The sequence below is a fragment of the Theropithecus gelada genome, chromosome 11 (genome assembly GCF_003255815.1).
Source record: "Theropithecus gelada isolate Dixy chromosome 11, Tgel_1.0, whole genome shotgun sequence".
Taxonomy (NCBI): domain Eukaryota; kingdom Metazoa; phylum Chordata; class Mammalia; order Primates; family Cercopithecidae; genus Theropithecus; species Theropithecus gelada.
Window position 1 is genome coordinate 82,062,851 of NC_037679.1, and position 14,900 is coordinate 82,077,750.

The window sequence follows — 14,900 nt, forward strand, 5'->3', positions numbered from 1 at the left end:
TTCTCACCCCAGGCCTGATAGACACCTGCAGGGAGTGTGGGGCCCGCGCTCTGGAGCTCATGGGGCAGCTGCAGGACCGGCAGGCTCTGCGGCACGTGCAGGCCAGCCTGCTGCGGACACCCCTGCAGGGCATCCTTCAGCTGGGCCAGGTGAGGCGCCGCTGAGTGTGGGTTTGGGGGGCTTGGGCCTGCCTCTGACCTCTGCACCCGCCTCTGGGTTGGCTGAACAGGTGTTTGTGTGTGGAGCCTGCAGCCTCAGGACACACGGTGGGAACCATGCACCCTCCTTGGTCCCTGTGGCCCCCACCTCTTTCCCAGGCTGCCCGTGGGCTTGCGGGGATGGAGGCTACCCCTGTCTGACTCCCATCCTCACCAGGAACTGAAACCCAAGAGCCTAGATGTGCGGCAGGAGGAGCTGGGGGCCATGGTTGACAAGGAGATGGCGACCACGTCTGCAGCCATTGAAGATGCCGTGCGGAGGATCGAAGTGAGCATGGGATCTGGGGACTCCCCTCATTGCTGTGGAGCTTTGGGGGCCGAAGGCCCCAACTTGGCTGCATACAGGCTGCACCCACTCCTGCTCTCAGCCTCCAGGCAGGGGACAGATGGTGTTTTCCAGGGGCCTGTGAGGTCAGAGCTGAGAGGGCAGGAGGCAGCCCTGGCTTTCCCAGGACCACAGTCCCCTCCTCCCAGCCAGCTCACCGCTCTGTTCTTGGGTGCAGGACATGATGAACCAGGCACGACATGCCAGCTCGGGGGTGAAGCTGGAGGTGAATGAGAGGTGAGCCCCCCTTCTGTCCCCCAGGCCCAACCTGAGGGGGGCTCCCCATGGCCCCTGAGGTTCTGCCCCTAACTGTTTTGCTCATGGGAAAGGAAGGCCTGGCTCAGAGCAGACACTCCCTCCCTACCTGCTGAGCCCTGCTGTGGCCAGGCCCACCATGGTGTCATGTGGGCCGCCCTGCAGAGCAGCAGCCAAGTCTCCCCTTCTCTCCCCCAGGATCCTCAACTCCTGCACAGACCTGATGAAGGTGAGGGGGCTGTGACCCCGGGTAGGGGGTTCTGCACCTGGAGGACCACCAGTCATTGCTGTCTTGGTCTTGGCAGGCCATCCGGCTCCTGGTGATGACATCCACTAGCCTACAGAAGGAGATCGTGGAGAGCGGCAGGGTGAGGGGCCGGCTGGCAGCAGGGCACAGTCCGCAAGGAACCTGACCCCCAGGCCACCCTGGGCATGAGGCCACCCTGGGCATGAGGCCCCCCCACCCCCTACCACAGGGAGGCCTGAGGGATGCACCCTATTGCCAGAGTGAGGTGAGAAGGGCCCCTGAGGACCCCTTTCCACTTCGGTGTCCTTGACTGGCACGTCCTGCCCTGTTCTCCTGTTGCCACTAGGGGGCAGCCACGCAGCAGGAATTTTACGCCAAGAACTCACGCTGGACCGAAGGCCTCATCTCGGCCTCCAAGGCTGTGGGCTGGGGAGCCACGCAGCTGGTGTAGGTTGCCCTGGGTAGGGATGGGCGGGGGGCTGCTTCCTGCCAGTTGGAACAGTTTGGGGGTCAACAGGGTGCGGAGAGTAGATGGGGTGTGGAGTGGCACCAGCTGTCCATGGGGTCAGAGACTCTGGCCCTGACTGGCCCTTGCCCCTCAGGGAGGCGGCTGACAAGGTGGTGCTTCACATGGGCAAGTATGAGGAGCTCATCGTCTGCTCCCACGAGATCGCGGCCAGCACGGCCCAGCTGGTGGCGGCCTCCAAGGTGAGTTTGCACGCTGACAGCGGCACACCAGGCTCTGGGCCCAACTTGGCCTGGGCTGTGGCTGCCAAGCCCAGGCCTGCTGCTGTCCTGAGCTGGGAGACCTGGGCCCACCCTGACCCCTCGCCCCTTAGGTGAAGGCTGATAAGCACAGCCCCCACCTGAGCCGCCTGCAGGAATGCTCCCGCACAGTCAATGAGAGGGCTGCCAATGTCGTGGCCTCCACCAAGTCAGGCCAGGAGCAGATTGAGGACAGAGGTGAGTGCCAGGTGCCAAGTGGGGGCTGCTGGCTCCTGAGACTGAATGGGGGTGGGCGCCCAGATGCTCACCACCTTGTCCTCCGACCACAGACACCATGGATTTCTCTGGCCTGTCCCTCATCAAGCTGAAGAAGCAGGAGATGGAGACCCAGGTAGGCGCCCATGGCTGCTCCGTGGGCTGACCTCTGAGCTCATCCCTCGGGCGAAACCTGGACCCAGGAGAGGGCTCCCTGGAGAGTCTGAGCTGGGTTGAGCAGGCTGTGTGGCTACAGGTGCGTGTCCTGGAGCTGGAGAAGACGCTGGAGGCTGAACGCATGCGGCTGGGGGAGTTGCGGAAGCAGCACTACGTGCTGGCTGGGGCATCAGGCAGCCCAGGAGAGGAGGCGGCCAGCCAGCCCAGCGCTGCCCCTCGAAGTGTAACCACCAAGAAACCACCGCTGGCCCAGAAGCCCAGCATGGCCCCCAGACAGGACCACCAGGTGCCATCTGCACTGGGATGGGGGAGTTCCTGGAGGGGGGTGCCGTGCCCGGCCCCGGAGGGGCATGTGGTGCACGTCCCTGGGGAAGTCAGGGGCCACTGAAAACCCCTGGCGACACGGCATGCAGGGAGGAGGAGCTTGCTCAAGGGAGAGGTGGGGCCCCAGGAGCCTGGCTGTGACCACTGACCCCTCCTCCTTTAACCCCTGCAGCTTGACAAAAAGGATGGCATCTACCCAGCTCAACTTGTGAACTACTAGGCCCCCCAGGGGTCCAGCAGGGCGGCTGGTAGACAGGCCTGGGCCTCTGCGACTGCCCTGACAGGACCGAGGGGCCTTGCCCCTCCACCTGGTGCCCAAGCCTCCCGCCCCACCGTTCTGATCAGTGTCCTCAAGGCCCCTGGCCCTTACTGAACCTGCAGGGGCCTGGGCCATGTGGGTGGTGCTTCTGGATGTGAGTGAGTCTCTTATTTATCTCAGAAGGAACTTTTGGGTGCAGCCAGGACCCAATAGGCTTGAGCGTCAACTCTTCAGGAAATGCGTGTTTTTAATATTCCGAGCTCAAGCTCTTCTTCCTACGTTTGTATTCAGCACACTGGGAAACGGGGCCAGTGTGGGGCTCCCTGCCTTCCGGACTCCTGAAGGTTGTGGATGGACGGAAGGCACACAGTCCGTGCTGGCTAATGGGACGAGGGTCAGGCATCCTGTCTGTGGCCTTCTGGGGCACCGATTCTACCAGGCCATCCAGCTGCGTGGCCTCCGCAGACCAGGCTCTGGGTGGGCTGGAGGAATGTTGCCCGTTACTCCTCAGGCCTGGCCCTTGGGCCTCCGTGATGGGAGCCCCCAGGAGGGGTCAGATGCTGGAAGGGGCCGCTTTCTGGGGAGCGAGGTGAGACACAGCGGCCCAGGCGCTGCCTTCACGCCTGGAGTTTCCATTTCCAGCTGGAATAGGCAACCACCCCCATTTCCTGTTTTCCATTCCCCTGTTCTGGCCACGCCCCACTGCCCACCTGAAGGGGTGGTTTCCAGCCCTCTGGAGAGTGGGCTTGGCCCTAGGCCCTCCAGCTCAGCCAGAAAAAGCCCAGAAATCCAGCTGCTGGACCAGGGCCCTCAGGGAGGGGACCCTGCGGCTAGAGCGAGCTAGGCCCTGGCTTTGCCCATCAGATTTGAACGAATATGTGTCCCTTGAGCCCGAGGGGAGTGGCAGGAGGGGTGGGACCAGGCTGGGAGGACAGAGCCAGCAGCTGCCATGTCCTCCTGTCCTCACCCCCACCCCAGGCCCCAGCCCTTTAGCCCTTCACCCTGTGCTCTGGAAAGGCTACCACATACTGGCCAAGGTCAGGAGCAGTAAGAATGAGCCAGAACCAGCCCCTTGGCTTTGTGTGAGCATTTCCTCCTGTTGAAGTGTTGTGCTGGCAATAAAATGCACTTTGACTGTTGTCACTGATGCCCCAGAGGGGCTGTGCCTGGCTCTTCATTCCTTCAGGGACGCATGTTCCCTTGTCTAGGCCCTGGCCAGGCGCTGGGACGGGGAGCCCATCGTGTCTGCATTTAATGCTAGAATACTCAGGACTGCAGAAAAGCTCAGCAGGGCTGTCACAGGCTGTGCGTGTCTGCCTTGCACTCGGGGAGATTTATGGGCCTTGGGGCCCTCCTTTTATACAGGAGGCCAAGAGCCAGCTGCCTTCACAGAGGCCACCTCCACTCCCAGCCTCGATGCCCACAGCTTCCCTGGGGTTCCCAGCAGTTGCTGACCCCCTCAGTGTGTCTGAGACCATGGCTGACAGTTCCTAAGGTGGAGACCCTGACTCCCAGCTGGCTTGGACTTGAGCCATGACCACACACAGCTTTTGCACTTGCTGGAAACCTGGAAGGGCATTCAGTCCCTGGGTGTGTGGCAGCCTCACAAGCACCCACTTTACCCAGGAGCACATGCCAGAGGGAAGGCTGAGGTGGGTGAGCTCACCCTGTCCCACCCCTTCCAAGGTCACTGGCATTTATGGAGAAACAGGTCAGGGTGGGTCAGGGGAGAGAAGGCCCCTTGGCTGGCTCCTGTATGGCCTCAGACAAGCCTCCCACCTGTGCCCAGGTCTCCTGGAGGGTGAAGTGGGGCCTCAGCTGGGGCTGCGTAGCCAGGGTGCTTGTGCCAGGTGGCTAGGACCATGGATGTGAAAGGCCTTGCAAGCTGACCACAAGGCTCAGACCCCCGTGCCTGGCTCTTGTTTACACGGCAAGATGGCTTCAGAAAACACTAATGGAACTGATTCTCCACCAGATACAGACCAGTGAAAAGCCACAGGCACTGACACCACTTGACTGATCATTCTTGAGTTCTCAATGACCAAACTTTTTGAGATGGAATCTTGCTGTCACCCAGGCGGCAATACAGTGGTGTGCCTCGGCTCACTATAACCTCCTCCCGGGTTCAAGAAACTCTGCCTCAGCCTCCCGAATAGCTGGGATTACAGGTGTGCACCACCATGCCTAATTTTTGTATTTTTAGTAGAGATGAGGCTTTGCCATGTTGGCCAGGCTGGTCTCGAACTCCTGATCTCAAGTGATCTGCCCCCTCAGTCTCAGTGCTGGGATTACAGGCCACTGCGCCCGGCCAAAACCTTTAATTGGAAAGGCTGCCTCGTGTGGGGCTAGAAAGCAGGAGCTTGGGGTCTGCTCCTGCTTCTCCACCCTCTTGGACCTGTCACTGCCTCTCCCTGGTCCGTCCTCCTTGTGAATGGCGCACACAGCGGGAGGGAGAGGCAAGACTCTGTGAAGTCCAGCAGCCTCACTGAAGTGGACAACAGATTTGGCTATAAGCTTCCTGGCAGTCACTGGGAAGACAAACTATCAGACACCTTTTCTTTAAGGCAAACTGGCTCCTCAGGAAATGCTTCCCTCTTCCTCACAGAAGAACCACAGAAATTTCTCCTTCACATCCTCATAGGACAATGACGTGCCAGGAATGGCCGCTGTTAGAGACAGCAACAGGTGAGCTTGCTCTCATCTCAGTTCCTCAAGTCCCTCGCAGGGGCACTGTGACTCAGATACACAGCTCAGCTGGGATGGTGGGGACACAGGCGCACAGCTCAGCCGGGGCGGCAGGCACAGGGTACAAATTCTGTAGCTCTGCAAGGAGGCAGGGCTTGCGGGGTCCCCTCCTCTCAGCCTAGAGAAGGAAGCAACACCCACTGGGCTTTGAAGTGGGCAGAGGCAACTGCCTTCTTGAAACACCTGCTGGCAAGTCCCCAAAGCAAAACATCAGAGCCACTAGTTTTCCCACTAAAAACCACCACAAACTTTCACCCTTCACATAGCACACGGTGGCAACCTCATGGACAGAGAGCAGGCACAGCCTGAGCCCTGAGGTCACCCTCAGTCCCCTACTTGGACACAGTGGCTGTGATCCTGAAGACACGTTCTCTTACGCACAGAACATGCTCTGTCCATGACTGCTGTTTATGAGACTCTGGTGACCAAGAGGGTAAGAGGCCCCGCCTGCGCCAGGACCCTGGACAGGCAGAGATTTTTGTCTTCAGCTTCAAAAACAGACATCCCAGCCAGCTTCCCTGCTGGAACTTTGATCACTGATGTTTCAGAACCAGACATCATGAACATCCACATCCCCAATAAGTGACAGGCCTGTAATTAATAATTCTCTATTTATTAAAAAGGGTCCTACAGCTTTACAGCCACAGCACCGTACACGGCCCTGAACAGCGATGGCGAGCCCGGTCAGGGGCCCCTTTACAACTCCAATGCCGAGCTCGTTTGGCTGCGACCGTGGCCAGGCTGTGGCATCCCCGACAGCGGCCGCTGGTGGAGGTATGGGGGCGGGTGGCACCGCTCAATCGAGATTCACAGAACATGGCAAGCCCGCCTGACTGGCATGGCAGTGAATCATCCTGTACAGCTTCATTTCTTTTAAGAAAACAGTTACAGTAGAGTTCAAGTCCGAGAACAGGAATGTACAGTCACTGAGGACAAAAGGCAGTGGCCTGGTCCGTGGCCCACTGGGACAGATCCCGCTTCAGTTCTGCCTTCTGTCACCCTGGCGGCTAGGCACAGGTCAGGGCCCTGGATGCCTGACAAGTGACAGGGGAGAGGCGGGCCAGAAGGTCCACCGGTGAGCACCTGGGCCTTTTCTGTCAACAGGTGCCACTGCCCCCTGCTGGGCCCTGGGCCTTCAGCACACATGGCACGTGAAGATGAGGTCCCACGGGGGTGGAGGGAAGAGCAGGTGCAGGCGGTCGGAGTGCATCCCTGTCCCTCAATCCCATGGGGTGGGCTTTCACCAGACCCCTAACGCTGCCGACCCTGAGCCACCAGCCAGCCAGGGGCAGAGGATATTGGCTAAGGGTAGCCTAGGTCAAGGTGGCCGGACGTCTTGACCACCTGTAACAGGGCAATGAACTTGGACAAGCCCTTCAGAGAGAGCACAGCCGGGGCCCTGCCCAGCCCCTAGCAGGTGTAAGTCCTGGCACCTGGGGAAGCTAAGGCACAGCACGGACACCCGAGGGTGGGACCGTGCACTGCTTGCACGGAAGGAAATCACATCCACTTCATCAGCATTTCAATCTGCTCAAGACAGTATCTGCATTTTTAAAAAAATTTCCCTGAATGGTCTTGGGAGTGTCAAAAAGGTGTTTTCAATATAAAACAGGAAAATCACACACATAGTAAAAATATTGGGGGATTATTTCTTCATAGAAACCTTCAGGGCCGGCTCGAGGCAGGAGGGAGAGGAGGAGCTGGGGACACAATTTGCTGTGCAAGTCCCGCTCATGCGGTCCCCTCCCACACTGGCGGCCGTTCTCCGGCCTCTGGACTCGGCAGTGGGCCCAGTGCAAACTTTGCTTGTGGCTCTGAAGCAAGAGCAGCAGCCAGGTCAGGCGGGGACTACGATGACCTCTCCCCAGGTCAGGCGGGGACTATGACGACCTCTCCCCAGCAGGGTCAGTGAGCAACAACGCGTCCGCAGGTGGTGGCCGGCCACGGCGCTCTTCCAGGCCGGCCGGCGCCCACCTGCCCTCACCAGGGCTGTAGTGGCCGGTGGGTGAGACACATAGGACTTTCGAAAATAAAATAAGTATTATGAACCATGCTCATTAAATAAAACCGCAATGGAAGGACCAAAATTCTAAATGGGAATGGGGGAGAGGCCTTGTTTCTTCCCAAATACGAGTTCATCAACGCTAAGATACTTAGAAATCACATGGAGAATGCAAACCAATGCGACGCACAGGTGTCAGGCTGCAACCCGGCACACACAACTGCCTCGTTGCCCAAACTACTCATCACTGACCTACAGTTCTAAAATCAGACAGACACGCTGGCCTAGGGCCCCAGAGCCCATGGCACAGAGTGGACCTCCAGCCTCCCTCCCACGTGCGGAGCACAACACGGCAGGCGGAAGGAGTCTCCCGGGAAGGGCCGCGCCAGCGCTCACTGGAGGATGAAACCCGGCTGGTGCGGAGGGAGCCGGGGCGGGGGTCTCTGGGGGAGAGCCGGCGGATACGGGGACATGAACTGTGAAGAGAATCCTTGCTGAGTGGCGAGGCCCACGCGGGGGGGCAGGGGCGGGCACTGTAATCCTGGGTACTGCACGGCCTGTCCTGAGCTCATGGCCGCAGTAAACGGGGTGGCTAAGCGTCCTGCAGGCACTGGGGGTGGTGGTGGGGGGATGCGCCGAGGTGCAACGGTGGGGGGCCCACTGGCCTCTGGGGCAGGGTAGGGAAGGGGGGCGGTAGGTGCCAGTTCGGGCAGCCTGGGGGGCAGCGGGGCCAGGGCCTGCGGGAGTCTCTGCCCCTTCAGCACCATCTCCTGGAGCTTCTCGATTTTCACCCGTCGCATGTGGGCCAGTTTCCGCTTGCTCTGATAGACGTCAATGAAGGAATCCAGAGGAAGTTCTCCATCCAGAAACTTCTCTGCCATGTTCTGAAAGAGGCAGAAACCTGGTTACAGGGACAGCCAGATGGGGAGGATGCTCCCTTCGTGATCTAGGCACAAGGAGAGGCAACGCCCAGCTGCTTCCAACACTGCTCCTCCCTGTGGAGAGGGCCCTGCTCCTGCTCCAGATCCCAGAGGTTGTGGACTCAGGCTTCAGCATGAGCTGCCACCAGGCAGAGCCACTGGGCAGAGAGGAGGGCAGTCCTGCTGCGCACCCCACCACCAGCGTGACAGGCAGAGGAGCTGGCCTTTGGGTGAGGGCTCTGACTCCTGGGTCCCAGGACTCTCTCGAGCCCACTGGAGTCCAACACCTCCTTGCTTCCACCCGGCCGCACCCTGACTAACAGACTCGCCCTGGGTGGATCAGCAGGACAGAAATGCCTGTGCCCACTGGGGCCCCCCAAGGCTTCAGAGTTCATCGAACCCAGCCCTGTCTTGGCAGGACCCTGCCAGCCCCTGCCTGCGACAACTGCAACATTCGACCTTGACTCATTTCCTAATCGCCTGGCGAGGCTCAAGGCTCTAATGCGCAGCTGGACGTGTCCCAGTAGCTCTGTAGCCCCCAGCTGGCCCTTGAACCCATGGCACGTGGTAATTCACCACTGGCCCCAGGGGCTGGTGTTCTCAGAGTGGCCCACATGCCCTCTCTTGGCCCTCCCTCGGACCTGCCCTCACTCACCCTGCTGTTCCCTGGACCCCTGCCTGGCACTTTCCCCAGCACACAGGCCAGGCTGCCTGCTGGCATACAGCCTGCACACCTGGGAGGCACCACCTCCTGACCGTGGCAGTGTGGTGCTCACGCTCCCTGGAGGCAGCGGGCCCGCTGACTGCCCAAAGTGCCCCAAGGATTCCACCAAGGCTGGTTGGCTTTACCTCAGTGTCTTCCTCAATCTTGGCCCCTTCTGCCTGAAGAAGTGCTAACAGGGTCTCCAAGGAAGCACTGCTAGACTGTCTGTCTGGAAAAGAAGCAAGAGGCATGACAAGAGTGACAGGCGTACAGGTAAAGCCCTTCATGATGCCGTCCACACAGACCATGGCAGGATCACACCTTCCTTTCCAAGAAGCTGAATGTGAAAGGCTTGAAAACCTACAAGGAACAAGTGCACCAAGCCAGTGCCCAGGGGCCAACATCCCATGTCGGAGCAACCTGTGTCATGAGCTGCTTCTAGAGCCAGCTGTTTTCAAATATGGGGCAGTGACATTGTCATCATGCCATTTTGTATTTCCTTTATGTTTTGAGTGGTAACTTACATCAAGTACACACATCTTAAGTGTGTAACTCAAATGTCCACGTGTTTAACCCCCAACCACCACCCCCCAGATCCAGACACAGAACGTTTCCACCGGGCGCCCACAGGCCCACTGCACCCGCCAGGTAACCCCTACGCTGGCCTCCACCACCACAGAGGAGCTCCGCCTGGTCTTGACTCCACATCCTGGAATCAGAGTACAGGCCATACTCTGCTGGCTTCTTCCACTCAGCACCGCGTCTGAGACCCTGCTCAGGTCTGTGAATCAGTTCGTTTCAATGCTGTGTAGTGTTCCATTGTGTAAATAGACTTTACGTGCCCATTACCCCGTAGACGGACATTTTGATTGTTTCCAGATTTTATCATAAGGAAGGTAATAAGGATACAACATTCTCGTACCTCCCTTCTGAGAGACATTAATGTCCATTTCTGTTGGGTATACACCCAGGAGCAGAGCCGCTGAACTGCAGCGCACACACACTCTTAATGTTAGTAGGCACTACCCAACAACTTTCCCGAGGTGAAATGAAAAAAGGAGCTGGCTGTGGTGGCCACACCTGTAAGTCCCAAATGACCCAGGGACACTCCTACCAGCAACAGATGCATGGCACTTCACTAGCACTTGGTACTGCCGGTCTTTTTACTTTTCATCACTCTGGTTTGGGTGTGTTATTGTAAATTTTTACTGAAGTTAATGGAGAAAATGACAAGATGATAGCAAGTAGTGACAGACATCACTGTAAACCTCACTGTAGAAGGTGATTTTTAACCCAAATTCTTTTAAGGGATGGGGTCTCCGTTACCCAGGCTGGAGTATAGTAATGCAATCACAGTTCACTGTGGCCTCAGCCTTCAGAGTAGGTGGGACTATAGGCGAGCACCACCACTCCCGGCTTATTTCATTTCTTCTGTGGAGACACAGTCTCACTCTGTCGCCCAGGCTGGAGTACAGGGGTGCAATCATGGCTCACTGCAGCTTCAACCTCCAAGGCTCAAGCAATCCTCCTTCCTCAGCCTCCCAAGTAGCTAGGACCACAGGCGTGTGCCACCACACCCAGCTCCAACTTTATCTAAATGTCCCTTTGATAACTATCAAAAGCACTCAGGATGCTCAACAATCTTTAATTCTGATGTCTCCTCCTAATGGCTGCAAATTAAAGTATGCCATTAAAATAAAATGTTCCAGTGATGTGTATTTTTTTTTTACCATTAACAAACAGCACAAGACAAACAGGCAAACAGCATAAGACATCTGTTGAATATCATAATTCAGAAAACCGCTTTTTCTATGCTGTTTAGAGAAGGTGGGGTCTTGAATTTAAAAAGTGGCAAGTCTCCTCTTCTAAACTGGTGACTGCTAAACTGGCTGGCTTCCTCCTAATCCCCATCCCCTTTTCTGGTAAATGCCCCGAGTACCCACATTTCTGCCACCTGCTCCACGCTGCAAACCCTGGAGGTGTGTGTGGACCTGGGCTGACCTCAGCAGTCATCGCCACCAGGCAGGGCCACTGGGAGGAGGGGGCAGTCCTGCTATACACCCTGCCCTCTCGAACCACAAGTAAAGAGAGGCTGCAGGCCCGGGGGCCCTCCATATTCCATACATAAACTAGTCCAATACAGTGGCTCATGTCTGTAATAGCAGTGCTTTGTGAGGCAAAGGCCGGAGGATGGCTTGAGTTCAAGACCAGTTTGGACAACATAGCAAGACGACCTCTCTACAAAATATGAGAAACTAGCCTGCTTGGGTAGTGCACACCTGTGGTCCCAGCTACTCAGGAGGCTGAGGCAGGAGGATCACCTGAGCCCAGGAGGTCGAGTGGCTGCGCTGAGCCATGGTTGCACCACTGCACTCCAGCCTGAGACAGCAAGACTCTGTTTCTAAAAATATATAAATAATATACATAAGCCATTTCTTCACTGCAGTAGAGTCACTACCTTAATCTGAAATTTTTCAATAATATTTCCTTCCCGGTAGGGCAATGGCTTGAAATGTGTCCTTCTCTCAACTCTTTATTCTCAAGTGATCACCCTTAAAAAGTTACCTAATTTGGTCTTCTTTATCTGATAGGCTTCAAAGAGAACCTGGAGTTCCTGGTATTTCTGGGTCAAGCGTGCTTTCAATGTGTCCAGCTGGGGCTGGTACAGAAGGTTTCCTTCTGCCAGGCTCCGGTTGCTGGCAAGTGTCATTTCTTTGTTAAGCTGAACATTCTGCGTCTGCAAGGAACACACGAGATGATGAGAACCAAAAGTATATCAGCTCCTAGACCCCTGGAGGTCCCCACGCACACCCCAGGAGCCCACTGCGGCTGCTGCCGCCTCACTGGTCTCCACAGCTGGCACCGCATGCCAGGCAGATGCTACCGGCCCAGAGCCAAACCCCTGGTTTCTCATTTGGAGCTGCTGCCCGTCGCAAAGAATGAGGCCGACTTCCTTCCAGCACGTTTCCAGGACAGGCTTTGTCCTGTGACTCCATGCAGACAGAGCCTTCCCTGCCACGGCTGCGCTGTGACTTGAATTCCTTACTACGGCCATTGTGCTTGCAGAAGTAAACAGCTGTAAAGATTTAGAATTTGATTGTTTTCAAAACAAGTTTCTGCTGCTCCAGAGGAAGTTAAAGAACCACTTATCAGCAGTTGGCATGATGTCAATTCAGGCTTCATAAGCAGCCTAAGAGGTTCTACCAGCAAGCTGAAGAGACCCTGGGAAGGAACTGTGTTTCCAGTCACCGGAGTTCCTCGTCTCTCCCATGCCCACCCCAGCTCTTCTGAGCCTTCTAGCTCCTAGCTGTTGGTGGATGAGCAAAGCCGACCAAAAGTTGGGGGAAGAGGGGAGACATATTTTGCCCATCAGGGGTTTCATTTTGTCCTTTAGAGCAATGATAGGCTACCCTGGTAGGTAGAGAAGCCACATGCCCAGAACTTAGGGGAGAAAGACAGGGGTAGAAGGTCTGAGAAAAAAAAAAAAAAGGCAAAATGCTCCTAGCAAAGCTTAACAAAGTTTAAATAAAAAACACAAACGCATGGGTACCCTAGTTCCCTTTTCACTCACCGGTGATCGGCTTCCTCTACCACAGCCCAGCCACTGCCACCTCTTTCCTTCCACACCGTCAGTTTCAACAGCACGCGATTCCTTACCCAGTGTATGTCTGTTTCTCTTGAAGCAGCTCCTTCTTCAACCCCACCCATCTCATTTTCCCCTTAATATTTTCTACCACCCCACCCAGGCTATTTTTGCTGCTACTTCCTTCCTTTTGGTAGCTGGAGTATAGATTCCTGGCCATGCTGCCTCTGCTCCCCACCCCCAGTCATACCCGTTGATTGCTGTCATAGTTCCTGGTGTGCTCACACAAGTGCACACACACCACACACACAAGGAAGAGGCTCAGGGAATCAGAGAACAAAGAAACAAGCCCTTGGATCCATGCCTCAATCAGGAGATCCCTAACCCCAGGAGGAGGGCTCTGTTCAGCAGACAGTGATCTGCATCTCCAGACCAACAGCTGCGCCCAGAGCCCTGAAGATCAGGCTCCACTGAAAACCCGACAGGATTTAAATGACAATGAAAATCAAACCTCTCTCCCAACTCTGAAGTAAAAGCTAGAAGTGTCCCGGAAATGTGGGTGGTAGAAATGCTTTCATCTCTTCTGATGCCTTTAGCAAAAAAGGAGAATCTTGGGACTGGAAAGACCCAGTTTCAGTGAGGTTCCTGGTAAGCAGTGGGGCTCCCGACACCTCCTTCCCCACCCACAGGGCGGCTCTCCATGGGCTTTCTATGCCCGGCCCAGCAGAAGCGTCTTTCTTCCATTGTCAAGCCATTTAAAAGAGCAAACAAAAACTACAGTATTGGCCAGGCGCGGTGGCTCAAGCCTGTAATCCCAGCACTTTGGGAGGCCGAGGCGGGCGGATCACAAGGTCAGGAGATAAGAGACCATCCTGGCTAACCTGGTGAAACTCCCGTCTCTACTAAAAAATAACAAAAAACTAGCCGGGCGTGATGGTGGGCGCCTGTAGTCCCAGCTACTCGGGAAGCTGAGGCAGGAGAATGACGTAAACCCAGGAGGCGGAGCTTGCAGTGAGCTGAGCTCCAGCCACTGCACTCCAGCCCGGGCAACAGAGCGAGACTCCGTCTCACAAAAAAAAAAAAAAAAAAAACAACAACAAACTACTGTATGGCCACTCTGGAAAACAGGCGCTTTTTAATAAAGCTGAATATGTAACTACCGTATGACCCAGAAATTGTACTCTTGGGCATTTGTATCAGAGAAATGAGAACTTACATTCAACAAAAACCTGCCCAGGACTGTCGACAGCAAAATTTATTTGTAACAACTAAAATCTAGAAGCAGCCCAGGTGTCTTTTAACAGGTGAATGGGTAAACAAGCTGCAGGCCAGCCAGGCTGCAAAATACCACTCAGCAGCAAAAGGAAGAAACTTGACTGGCGGGACTGATAACGCTCTAGGGAATCACACTGAGTGAAAACAGCCAACCCCAAAGGACCACTCACTCCACGACCCCATGAGCACAACACCCCTGAAATACAAAATCACAAAAACGGAGAACAGATTAGCGGTGTGTGGGGGGACTACAAAAGGCCGACATGAGGGATTTGCATGGGGACGGAGCTGTCCTGATGTTTTGTGTCCTGGCAGTATCAGTGCCCCATCCTGGTGCTGAGAGTGCACTGAATTTCACCAGATGTTACCCCAGGGGGCGGCTGGGAGAAGGGGACACAGGATCTCTCTATATTCTTACAACTGCATGTGAAACTACGAGCATCTCAAAATAAAATTTAACCATAAATATAACCACCAACCACTGCTGAGATGGCTTTCTCCTGCTGGTCTCACCTAGCGGATGAGGAGAGGGGCAAGTGGTCCAGGCTGCACTGAGAGACAGGCCTCGCGCTCCTGCTCCCAGCCCCACAGTTGTGTGTGTTCCATCACTCTCAGTCAATTCTTTGTTCAATAAACATTTACTGAGCAAGTAGCATCTGCCACGCCTGGAGTTAGGCACAGGGAATTCTGAGAAACAGGAATGTTCCCACCCTCAAATAAACTGAGTCAGCATAAATGGAGCCAAACTCATCAGCCCTGATCTGTGAGGCCCCAAATGGCCTGGTCCCCACCAACCCTTCCCAGTCAGTTCTGAGAAAGCAGGTCCCTAACCATCCTGCCTACACCAGCAGCCACCCTCTGCGAGCACCCACGTCTTTCGTGGCAT

General features: G+C 56.0%; 2 protein-coding genes across 6 annotated transcripts in view; one reads left to right on the top strand and one right to left on the bottom strand.

The window, feature by feature from the left end:
* The window catches only part of HIP1R (huntingtin interacting protein 1 related), a 28,709-nt gene extending 24,784 nt beyond the window's left edge, over positions 1–3,925 (top strand). Inside the window, exons 22-32 of the mRNA XM_025401473.1 lie at positions 13–149; positions 376–486; positions 722–780; positions 997–1,027; positions 1,104–1,166; positions 1,392–1,492; positions 1,648–1,753; positions 1,885–2,008; positions 2,101–2,162; positions 2,283–2,489; positions 2,700–3,925. Coding sequence (XP_025257258.1) covers positions 13–149; positions 376–486; positions 722–780; positions 997–1,027; positions 1,104–1,166; positions 1,392–1,492; positions 1,648–1,753; positions 1,885–2,008; positions 2,101–2,162; positions 2,283–2,489; positions 2,700–2,747 — 1,049 coding nt within the window. The 3' untranslated portion in view covers positions 2,748–3,925. The remainder of the gene's footprint in view (positions 1–12; positions 150–375; positions 487–721; positions 781–996; positions 1,028–1,103; positions 1,167–1,391; positions 1,493–1,647; positions 1,754–1,884; positions 2,009–2,100; positions 2,163–2,282; positions 2,490–2,699) is intronic.
* Positions 3,926–6,127: 2,202 nt separating this feature from the next.
* Positions 6,128–14,900, bottom strand: part of VPS37B (VPS37B, ESCRT-I subunit) — a 34,650-nt gene continuing 25,877 nt past the window's right edge. For 2 of the 5 annotated variants that reach the window (XM_025401475.1, XM_025401480.1), the window contains exons 2-4: positions 11,722–11,893; positions 9,303–9,385; positions 6,128–8,417 (exon numbers count right to left, since the gene is read on the bottom strand). In XM_025401475.1, coding sequence (XP_025257260.1) covers positions 7,926–8,417; positions 9,303–9,385; positions 11,722–11,893 — 747 coding nt within the window. In that variant the 3' untranslated portion in view covers positions 6,128–7,925. Of the gene's footprint in view, positions 8,418–9,302; positions 9,386–11,721; positions 12,233–12,727; positions 13,369–14,900 lie in introns of those variants that run through there. The other 3 variants (XM_025401478.1, XM_025401477.1, XM_025401476.1) reach the window with 3 other exon arrangements.